The sequence below is a fragment of the Pinus tabuliformis genome, chromosome 5_2 (genome assembly GCF_031772625.1).
Source record: "Pinus tabuliformis cultivar Carrire ecotype Pingquan chromosome 5_2, CPIR1, whole genome shotgun sequence".
In the NCBI taxonomy this organism is placed as follows: Eukaryota; Viridiplantae; Streptophyta; class Pinopsida; order Pinales; family Pinaceae; genus Pinus; species Pinus tabuliformis.
Window position 1 is genome coordinate 158,487,190 of NC_142306.1, and position 12,383 is coordinate 158,499,572.

The following is a 12,383-nucleotide window of genomic DNA, read 5'->3' on the forward strand; positions in this document are numbered from 1 at the left end:
TCAATGGCCGAGATTAAGTCCCTAATCAACAGCTAAGATTAGATCTGGCTTGATCCATGACTTTTGGACCATTCTAACACAGTTTTATATTAATTCACATTAATATTTTATTTTCCCTAAGTTTAGACTTAGGGACTCTATTAAAAATATTAATTATTTTAATATCTCCCAAACTGTTTAGAATTTGCCCAAACCCTTTCTGGGTATTGGAGATCTCACGTGCCTTGGACTCTCCACCAATTTTCGTGGCTAGAGCACATCTGATGCTACCTCAAATCAACACTCATTGCTAAGAAGGTGAAAGTGGAAGAAGACTTGTGTCTTGGTCTTGGAGTGGCAAATAGGTCAAGGGTCTTGGTGTTGGTATTCGTCAATTGGAATTTCTATCAGAAGAATTTGGGCAGGTTTTCCTCTCAAAGAATGAGAGGTTTTGGCCTTGGATGATAGCCTATATTTTTTGTCTCTTATCTTTTGATGGTTTATGCATTGGTAGCTGTTTGATGAAGAAGAACACTAATAACCTGAGTAAAGGAAGATCCTAAATATGGACTAATGGATCGCTTTCTGATGATATGGCGGACTCATGGATGAAAGTGATGGATGGTCAGTGCACTATCTAGAAGTCCCAAACATGAAGACTCCTAGATAACGAAGAGAAATTCATGACATCGCGAAGAGGAGTTCTTCAAGCAACTGGTTGTCCAATCATCTCCACCTGAGGAGCTGCTGTAGGTCCATAATTAAGAGGGAGCCTTGAAACAAGTTTCTTACTTGGAAGAAACTTGGAAATTCCTAAGCAAAGGGGGAGCTTAGGTACATTCCTTCTGTACGAATGAGTACATTCCTTTTTTGGAATAGATATGTCCTCCCTAATTAAGAGGGAGAGATAGACAAATCATTCTTGTCTTCACTTGGGAAGACAAAATGGAGGATTGGGTAAACATCTGGCATCCGATACTCTTTGAGGATGAGTTAGGGAATCGAAGATAAGAGTAGTCGTAGAGGACCGATATTCTTTGAGGACAAGGGATCTAAGATAAGAATAGTCTTGGTGGAACACACACTAAGAACCCGAGTGGGGTATGTTCTGATAGAGACAATGATGAAGGTGTCTATACATCATTGGTCTCGCCAGCATTGTTCTCGGATCTCGTGGAAGGATAGAGCTGTTAGTCAAGGCCTTGCCATGTGACAATGTTGGTTGATATGTTGCTATACAGATGGGTTACCAATTAGATTCTTCTTATGAGAATTTCTTTAGATTGAGAATGACCAAGTACCATTATGAATACCTCCCTAGTTAAGAGGGAGTGTTGAAAAGTGTAACTAGGTTCGGTCTTCATAATGACATGTAATTGTGATTTTTATGTAAATGATGTAAAGGAAGAAAAATAAAATTATTATTGTAATGCTTGCCTCATGGGTTTCATGAGCAAGGAATTTTATTTTTAGTGATGGCTCCCATTGTGAGCCTTTAGGATTTGTCATCTAGTCATAAAAGTCAAAGAGAGTCAATATCATGTATGAAAAACCCTTCTTGGGCATGTTACAAATGTATATGAGTCTATAGGATTGTCAAGTAGCCCTCCAAGACAAGCACAAGTTATCCCTCTTCAAGTCGGCCTCAAGATGAAATGAAGAACTCATGTCGGCTTCACCTAAAATGGAGACACAACTGTTCAAACTATCATGTCGGCTAATATACATGGACAAACTACTATAAATAGGCAGCTCGACCTATTTCACAGTCAAGCAGTTCGGATCACCTCTAAAATTCGGATGGCTAATTGCAGAGACAAGTTCGGTGAAGGAGCTCGGATAAGGGTACAGGAACTCGGGCTAATTGCAAAGGCAAGTTCGGATAGGATTGCAGAGATAATTTCGGTAATCACAGTAAGCAAACTTCAGTGTTATCACAGTGATATGATCTCACAACAACAAGGAGAATTCGGTGCTATCACAGTCAAGGGCAATCTCTGTCTCGGTACAACAAGGAGAATTCGGTGCTATCTCACAGTCAAGGGCAATCTCTGTCTCGGTGTCATAACAACAAGGAGAATTCAGTGCCACCACAGTAAGAAGGTTTCAATGTCATCACAATAGGAGGATCTCAGTACTACCACAATAAGAAGATCTCAGAAAGAAGGTCTCGGTGTTGTAACATCTCAGTGATAATACAGGAAGGAGACCTTGGTGTCATGACAGTGGTGATAATGTCTCATTGCTAAGAAGGTCAAAGTGGAAGAGGACTTGTGTCTTGGTCTTGGAGTGGCAAATAGGTCAAGGGTCTTGGTCTTGGTATTCATCAATTGGAATCTCTATAAGAAGAATTTGTTCGGGTTTTCCTCTCAAAGTTTTGACTTGGATTCTTCACCTAACTAGATTCCTATAGCTTGGACCTATATTCAGTTGGGCATAATTGTGATATATTTGGTCATTCCTTTTGGAGCAGTGTTGTTTGTAGGTGCATTTGTGGAATTGGCATCTTTAGCAGCTGTAAGGCAAGCTTCATGTTTGGCATCATAAGGACCTCCCATTTGCTCAGAAATTGATAGTTGTTGGATGTATTCTCCAGGCCTTACACATTTATTATGTCTATTTTTGGTTGCCTAGTAGGGCTCAATTACAATGCATGGGGCAACTTCAGTGGTCATACTTGTGATTGAAGTATAGTGGAGAGAGGGGCCTTCTTGTTCTATGGAGTAGATGTACTATGCCCAAGGGTGAGGGGGTCTTGCATCATTTCATGTTTCCATATAGGGTATCACGGTTGGTGTTAAGTGGGTGGTGAGGTGTATAGAAGTTGCTCCTTGCTAGCTCTTGTTCCAACATAGGATGATGATTGTGTAGGATATAGGCAAGTTGAGGGGGGATTTATAATTTTTGTGACATCATATCTTTCACTCATTTATTTTAGGTTTCTAGCACAATGATATTCAAGAGTATATGGACAACATGGAAATCAATTGTGAGCTTGGACGGGTGGAATTGGGAGGGCAATAGCTTAGGTTGGGATCTAGTAAGATGCCCTATTTGGAGTTGGTGGATGCATTGTTTGTGTATTGAAGAGCTTCGTCGTTTTTTGCCTCACAATTTATGATAGGATCCCCACCAATGCTTGGTTGGTTAAGAATGGGCTCTTTGATGGTCCTTACCTATTTTCCACTGTTTGGAGACAGTGAAGCACATTTTCTAGGAGTGCTAGTTCACTAAGAGTTGGTAGAAGTACATTCAAGAGTGTTATTCAGTTCTCCTTCAGGGCAGGATTCACTGACATGCTGCTTGATTTCGGGATTGTAGCTCTTAGGTTTGCTTCTCCTTCTTTGGGATTTAGTGGTGCTTATTTTCGTGCTATATGATTATGTGTAAGTCTTTTTTCGAGCATGAGATTAGATCTTTGTATACTTTTTGTACCATGTGGCATGATGAGGTATGCCATCAACTTTTGGCTATGGGTGTCTTGTTGATAAAGATGTCCAAACATTAGATTCTATAAGATATTAAGATTTTATCTCATTGTTAGTAGCTTTATGGAAGAAGTTATGAATTCCATCGCATATACGCTTAACTTTTTGATTTACAGTTTGTGAATATGTTTCTATAAATATAAGATTTATGTTTATAAAAAAACTCATCTATGTAGGATAGTGACAAAATAATTTAACAATGAAATAATGCATATAAGTTACATCCTTGGAAGATATAAACAATGTAAAAAAGTTTTTTTCTTTCTTTCTAAATTGGAGTTAAGGATCAATCACTAGCTCAACAAATTGATCCATCGACTGGGTGGACTAAATGAAAGATTGGTAGTGGCCTTGCTTCCTGTCCTAGATTGGTGATTAGGTGGGGGGACATCCCTACTTCACAGAGACCTCAACAACCCTGTTGTGCCAGGTCTCACACTAGTAGTTAGACAAGTCCTTCCAAGGCTTAGTACCGAGGTACCTCTTCCATGCATCAACTATTCCTGTATGGCCTCGTCCAGGCAACAATACATTGTGCAGTTCAATTCTTCCTCCACACTGCCCTGTATAAAAAGTTTACTTCATTTGGCCTTGAATGTTAAAAGAGCGAGCACGAGAAAGCCTTGATATGCGTAGTATTTGTATATATGATTTTGGATACACTCTCCTGCTACATTTTTCTTCCTGTTGCACTCTTAGGATTTAGTTTTCAGGTTTTTATTTTAGATCAGTACTTTACATTTTGCATCTTGCTTTATATAGGTGTTGTTTTTATGCTCCTGCATTGAATTGGCAATATTGAACTCAGCAGTCCCATTGACCTGTTTTTGTGGTCATTTATTGGATATTAATAATGTAATCTTATCCTATCTTTATCTTATCTCACTGTGATGATGGCACAGGAGAATGAGGGACAATGCAAAGTTCCATTAACTTCTACTATAATTTTTATTTTCATTTGTATTGCTTTTGGTACTTAAGGCCTGCCTTGGGCATTCCCACAACACTACTGCGGCTTCATGTATTCTTTAGTCCCTTTGACTTTGTTTGTTCAGTTTCTAGACATTAATAAGATGGTTTTGTCTTATCTGGCTTACACTTGCTAGGTATCCTAACATTATGATATTATGACAGAATGGTGATGTTAATGCCTACCATATGTTGATGATGGTATTTATTGGACTGGTTTAAAAGAAGCTGCTACTATTTTTTGCTTGAAAGATTTCCATTAGATTGTGTGACATTAGTTGTTTTTTAAGCGCCCGTCACTAATGAAAGTGCCACTTTATGTAACCGATAATTGTGTAGCAACAAATTCTTTCCTAAATTGTCATGAGGAACTATATATTTTTGAATGTATGCTTGATCCAAATTATGACTTCTTCCATGAGTGGCTTGAAAATATTATAATGGAATGCGTATTAGTTATACTTTTGCTAGTGTAAAACTCTTGGTGGAACACACTTTCTCATACTATTGACTGTGCTCTCAAAATACTTGTGCTTTACGGTGACATGCATGAGTAGTGAGGTTTTGATGAAAGCAATTATGTGCAGGGCTTTAGATTGCTTTCTCAAATAGTCTTCATAGTTTCAAATTTTGCACCAAAATCACAGTAAACTACTGGCCCCTGTTTACTGTCTGGAAACATTTCTAGGATGTTTACAGTTTCAAAAATGCAAGAAATGTATTTTCCATTAAATAAAAAATAAAGTTGCTCAAATGGGAGTAGGACCCACACATAATATTTTGTGGTGTAAATAAATCCTAATACAACAACAAAAGATCATGTGTGGGTCCTACTCACATTTCCTGTCTGAAAACGTTTCTAGGATGTTTACAGTTTTAAAAATGCAAGAAATGATGCATTTTCCATTTAATAAAAAAAAAAGTTGCTCCAATGCGAGTAGGACCCACACATGATCTTTTGTGGTGTAAATAAATCCTAATACAACAACAAATCCCTCAAATTCCCCTAAACAGAAAAGAACCTGTTTTTTTAAAGAGTTATGAATAAATTTTCAAGGTTTTTATTTATTTTTATATATTTAAAGAGATCCTTATCCTGTTTCCTAAAATTTTGAAAGTATCATTTCTGAAATTCCTACCTGAACTGAAATTGTTTCACTGTCTCATATGACTTTGTTTTGTACAGCCACTCTAACATTGTTTCCTTTAGATCATTTTGGTATTCCTTGAATCTTAGTTTTGTCAGGGTATGCAATGCGATTATATTTACTTTAAGTTGCATTCTTGATGTAATTTTGATAGAACTTCTAAATTTGTTGAGGTCGTCTGTTTTAGGTTTCAAGATCTCCATCAGAGTTAGAGGTTATCCTTAATATCATCAAAAGCTTTGTTAAAGCACGTGTGAGCAAAGATCAGATTCGCACTGCTAAGAGGCAGTTGCAAATTCTTGAGGTATGATTTTCTCATGTTAGTTCCTGATTTGTAAAACCTACACTGCTAAGAAGCATTTGCAAATTCTTGAGGTATGATTTTCTCATATCAGTTCCTGTTTTGCAAAACATACCATCTTCATATATTTTATTATGAAAATACCAAAAGGGATGGTTTTAAAAGTGAAGGGAAAGTGCAACTTAATAGTATAATTTGACATTATTTTTATGAACCTCTAGCACACATATTGTTGAAACTGTAGTTTGCAAGGTGATTTTGCATTGGTCAGGTGCCATGACATCCAATCAATCACCTAAATTCACTTATCGAGCTAAATTGAAATAGTTCCTAAGTCTGAACCTTAGGCTAAAGTCAATAGTTTAATTATTGACTTTAATGGCCAAAATTTTATAGAGCAATAAAAAAGTCAATCACAGATTAAGTCGTGACCATTGATCTCAAGAGTGGAGAAGCAATCTCAACCCTCCTCCTTGGAGTTTAGGTCAGCTGCTATATGAAGAGGAAATCGAGCTGTTGAGGTGTCTTCGATTTTGCACAAGAGAGATTGGGTATTCAGCTGAAAATTAGAGGGTTGAGCTGACAGCAAAAGAGGAATAGCGCACAGGTTGACTTTAGGAGCAGTGAACAAGGCCAAAATATCAGGCTGTACAACCATGACTTTGCAGGGCCGAACAAGCTGAATTTGTTGGGCCGTACAATTGGGCCATATAATGATTTCTTTGGGCTGCACGAGCTGTTTTGGGCAGGGCTATATTGGAAAAAGACTGAGTTTTTGGCTGCTGTAATTTTCTGGGAAAATTTCTTTGCTGTAATCACCATTTTCAGAAGATGAATAGAGTTCAAGTTTGTTGGCTTTCCCCCCATTGGAGATTTCAGGGTAAAACTGTGTCATATTTTTTATGTGTTTGGTTTCGTTGTTGTTTTTGCTTCTGCTCTGCATGTTAAGTTAGGAACTCAATGTGTTTGGTGGATAAAAAACTCAGATCCGAATTTTATTTTCTGTTATGAGCATATTTTTTTGGCCATAAATCTGAATCTAGGTGCAAAAGAAACTAGCATGGTATCAGAGCAACAACACTCTAAGTATGAAGCCAAGCGATTTGACATAGGTACTAGCTGAAGTGATCAAGAGTTCAATGAACAAGAATTTTCTAGGGTTTATTCTTCCATGGCTACCATTGTTCGGTATGAAGACAAACTAGAAGGCTCCTTGAACCATCTTTAGTGGAAGGTTCGAATCACGACAATTCTTAAGGAGAATAATCTGTGGAACTTCCTCAACAAAACCGTGGTTCTGTCAACTTCAAATCGCATTGCCCTAGATCTTCACAAGGTTAAAGAGGCTAAGGTGCAGAGAATCATTTTGGATGGGGTCAAAGACCACTTGATACCCCATCTGTTAGAGAAGGATACTGCTAAAAAGAAGTGGGATAGGCTCACCAAGCTATACCAAAGAAACTATTAGAGTCATAGAATGGTGCCGAGGGACAAGCTTCATAGCATTAGAATGTCCAAGGGTGAAGGTGTGGCTTCCTACTTAACCAAAATCACACAGTTGAGTGATGAGATGGCGACTATTGGGGTTACAAATCCCGAAGAAGAGCTTGTGCATATAGCCTTAAATGGCTTTACGAAGCAGTGGGAGGTGTTCGTGAAGTGTATTGTTGGTCGAGAGAACCTGCCCTCTTGGGAGAGAATGTGGGACGATTTCATTCAGGAGGAAATCAAAGAAGGAGGTCAGCATGGTGACCAGAAGAAGAGGTTTGAGGAGGAGAATCTTGCCCTAGCAGGCAAGGGAAAGTCTAAGGCCAAGAAGGGGCCAAGTGATGGGTCTACTTCAAAGGGTGAGAAGAAGAAATACCTAAGCAAGATAAAGTGTTTTACTTGCCATAAGACTGGACACTTTGTTAGCCCGTGCCCTAACAAGAAAAAGGGAAAACAAAAGAAGTAGGTTGCAGCCTTAGTTGAAGTGGATGAATTTGCAGCAAGGTTTGAAAATGAGTTCTCACTCATTGCTTGTCTCTCGAGCTCAGTAACCACCAGTGTGTGGTATGTTGATAGCGGTGCTTCTTGCCACATGACGAGAGTCAAGGAATACTACACCAGTTTGAAGGAGAAAGACATTGACTTCTATATAGAGCTGGGGGACAATGCAAGTCCTAGGTAATGGGAGTTGGCACTGCCAAGTTTCAGAGGGCGTCCAATAAACCCTTGTTGCTGGAGGATGTATTGTATGTTTGGGCATGACCAAGAATCTGATTTCAATGGCTAACTTGGAGGACAAGGGTTACATTGTGATCTTTGAGGAGGGAAAGGTATACAGTCGGCCTAAGAATTATAGGATGACCAAAGTGATATGGGTTAGAAAGGGCAACTTGTTTAGACTGCAGTTTGAGCCAACGTAGAAACTATTAAGTTGCAACCGAGGGTTGGGGGAGTTATGTGAAAATTTCTAACACGAAATTCTACTGTAGTAACTGATTTATTTCTCCTACTTAAATAAGTTATTTACAAACCCTTTAGTAAACATCAAAATAAATTCTACTGCAGTTGTCACATAATAGCATAGAGAAAATAACAGTGATATACAAGCACAAGAATCAATCACGTCAACACAATTATTTTTGGACAATTGTCCCCGGAAAAACCCAATGCAGGAAAACCGGTGCAGCAGATGAGGGTTTATTTATTATTCTTCAGCAACAATCTCTTTACAAGGAACGATTTTACAGAATATAGAGACACCTCTGAGAGAAACACTTGAGACAATTTTTCCCTTTGCTCTGGAGAAATTCTGACACCCTGGAGACCCTTCAGCCTTCACTGCGTCACCTCTGCATCACTTCTGCGTGAGGACTGCGTCCCTTGCTGCGCTGTCTCTCTGATCTTCCCTCTGCGCTGTCCCTCTGATGCTCTGCATCACCTCCTCCTCAGTCTCTGTCTGATGCTAGTTCCCTCCTCTTTCTCGACCCTGCAACTCTCCCTTTGAAATCGAACTCCTTCTCCTTGAAAATCGATTTCCCTCGGGTTACTAGGTATTTGCCCAGTGTGTCTCCAAATGACTCTCAAGTCTTCTCTTGTACTTTTCCTATTGATGAATCAACGACCGAGATTAAGTCGCTAATCAACAGCTAAGATTAAAACAGACTTGATCCTCGTCTCTTAGAAGCTTCTCACCCATATTTTTATTAATACCCATTAATATTTTTATTTTCCTAAGTTTAGACTTGAACACCATTAAAAATATTAATTAATTTAATAAATCACAATCTGGGTGGAATTTCTCCAAACAATTTCTGGGTGTTGGAGATCTTATGTATTCTAGACCCTCCACAAAATTTCGGAGCTAGAGCACATCCGATGCTACCCAAAATCAACACTCCCTCTTAGTGAGGAATGTGCTCTAGCAATACTTCCCAACAGAATTATTACACTGATCCATGGCATCGGTCCTCTGCGTTGCTGATGCTCGGCCTGCTGCCCTCATCTACTGTGCTACTGCAACCTGTACTGCTGCCCATGACACTGCCATTGTCACTGCTTAGTGTTACTTGGGAGCGGGAGCGACATTTTCAAAAGCTCTCGGTTTGGGAATGAATCCCGGAGCGATTTTTATATAATATATATATATATATTTTATATTTTTTTATATTTTAATACATATATGTCAACAAAAACATGTAGAATGATGAATTAGATATAAAAAACATAAAAAAACATAGATTGATCATTGAACCATCAACCATATAACATCAATCATCTAGAAGTTATAATCTTCATCAACCACGTCCACAAGTTAGTAACATACAACATATTGAGTCTCGTAGTCGTGAATCATGATTCATCAATCTTAAAGTTTCAACTTCAAGCTTTCAAAATTGAAAATTCAATATATAACATTTATCATCATTGATCACCAAAGTTGTACTTGTAAGCTAAGTTTAACCATTACAAGAAATAATATCTAACATGAAATGAAATGTTATAAAATGAATTATGAAATGAAATGAAACAACTTTCACGAAGCATCATATTCATAATTCAGAATCATTACCAATGAGTTATAATTGCCAACTTCAAACTTCAAACTTAAATTGTCACAGTCATATATTGTTTACAAAAAATATCATTATGATATGAAAGAGTCAAGACTCAACAATTATGAAAACTAATAGAAACTAGAAAAGACAAGTAAACTGTAAATCTATTATCTACTACTACATGTGGCCCTTGCCACGAGAAATGTCTAATGTATGAGCAGGTCGTGATGGTCTTCTAGGAGTATCCCACACAGACTGACGACCAGAACCAGAAGGCACATGCCCTCCACGTGAGGGTGTAGATGGAGGCAGCGACAACAAAGGAACAAGACTCGGAACTCGAGCACTGCTACTGGATGGTGGAGGTGGCATGGTTGTTGCTTCATCTTCCTCTCTTATAAGTTCCGCTTCCAGTTCTTCAAGATGTATAGTGCCATCCTCCAAATTATCATCCTCTGGGTGGTTGTCCCAAATTTTATATGTTGGATCCTCATAAGCCCGATCACAGTAATGACTCAACAACCTCAAGTTGTAGTGCACATAAACCAAGCTTTCTGCCTGGTTTTCATTGAGTCTGTTTCTTTTCACATTATGTATGAAGCTATAGGTGCTCCAACACCTCTCTGCAGAAGAAGTATTTACAACCTGTGAGAGAACTTTTTTTGCCAATTTTGGCAAAAGTCCATGGCTGCCATATGATTCCCACCATGTGAGAGCATCAAATCTGTCTCTATCTTCCATTGCATGAAAGGTACCAAACAAACCAGTGCAACTGAAGTATCTGCCTATTTCAAGACGCACACTAGCACATTCCTCCCTGTCAGGTATCAACTTTTCTAATGCTTCCAAATATCCTGTAGATACCTCTTCATCTATATGGCGTTTGGCCCTAACCCCACCCCTGGTGCAGGTTGGCCCAACCAAGATGTAGAGTAGTATTTTGGCGTAAGGATATACGCCAAGCAATGTAGTGGAACATTAAGTTTATCCCACCATATACACACACAATCGTGAATCAGTTTGTACAAGTTGGGATCATTGTTATGAACAATATCTTTTATTTGCCCCAACATGGTATCCATCTGCTCATACACCTCGCCAATCACTAGTTTATCTGTATCTGCAAATCGAATCATGTGATAAATGGGCTTGGTGAAATCCAATACTTGCCTCACACGTGCCCAAAACATACCATCAAGAGCGACCTCCTCCACCTGTTCGAAACCTTGCCTGTCAGCTGCATTTGTAGCCCTTTCCTTTAATACCTCCTAGTGTGGACTTGATACCATGCTAGCCAATGACTCTCTTACCTTCAAAAGGCGCTTGAAGGTGAGGTAATAGCTACCAAATCTAGTCCTCCCAATCTTCAACAACTCCAATCTTGAGTGACTGCGGAAGAGGCCATGGGTATTGCTATGATTTGTAATAAATTTCATCATTTGTTTGCCTTTCTTGTACAAATCACCAATCCATTTGTATTGTTCGTTTTTGTTCTTAACAATACCATGCTAGCCAATGACTCTCTTACCTTCAAAAGGCGCCTGAAGGTGAGGTAATAGCTACCAAATCTAGTCCTCGCAATCTTCAACAACTCCAATCTTGAGTGACTGCAGAAAAGGCCATGGGTATTGCTATGATTTGTAATAAATATTAATTTGCTTGCCTTTCTTGTACAAATCACCAATCCATTTGTATTGTTCGTTTTTGTTCTTAACAATATCATGCATCAAAAGGTTCATTGTGTGAACCAAACACCTAGACCAAAATATGTTGGGGTATTTATCCTCAATAATTGCTTCTGCTACCTTACAATTAGGAGCATTATCAGTGATGACTTGGATGACATTGTATGGCCCAATACGGTCAATTGTTTCAAGTAATGGTTCCGCAATGTTGATGCCGGTCTTGAACTTGTCTAAGTAGTCATATGCTGAAAGAAAGAGGGCACCACTAATAGACACAACAAGAACATTTTTCAATGGCTTGCTTTTTACATTTGTCCATCCATCAGATACAATGGACACCCCATGGTCAATCCAAGAACTTGTCATTCTATTCAAAGAATGTGATATTTTTGCTTTTTCATGATCAAGTCCAACGGTTCTTGCCTTGTCAAACCCAGGGCTCTTGTATCCTTTAGGGGCATCATTTATGGCAGAAACCATTTCGTGCCAATAAGGTGAGCGAAGAACATTGAATGGTATCCCACATATGTAGAGAAACCTGTAAACTTTTGAATCCACATCATTCCTACACCCTTCATCAAGGAAATTTGATATGGTTCTACGCCTTAAACCTGGTGACCCTGTGCCTCCATATCCATTGCCTTGGGAGGATCTTGAAGAAGTTCTTTGTGCATGTGATTGTGAGCTTGGTTCAAAGAAACCCTTTGATTTTTTAGATTTGTATTGGGCTTCCTCCTCTCCCCTTATGTATTTGGCTCTATCTACTGTTG

General features: G+C 38.7%; 1 protein-coding gene across 5 annotated transcripts in view; it reads left to right on the forward strand.

Moving 5' to 3' along the window:
- LOC149158008 (uncharacterized) overlaps nt 1–12,383 on the forward strand; it is a 413,335-nt gene that overhangs the window by 175,341 nt on the left and 225,611 nt on the right. For all 5 annotated transcript variants that reach the window (XM_089436086.1, XM_089436084.1, XM_089436088.1 and 2 more), the window contains exon 15: nt 5,772–5,888. In XM_089436086.1, the coding sequence (XP_089292212.1) occupies nt 5,772–5,888 (117 nt within the window). The remainder of the gene's footprint in view (nt 1–5,771; nt 5,889–12,383) is intronic.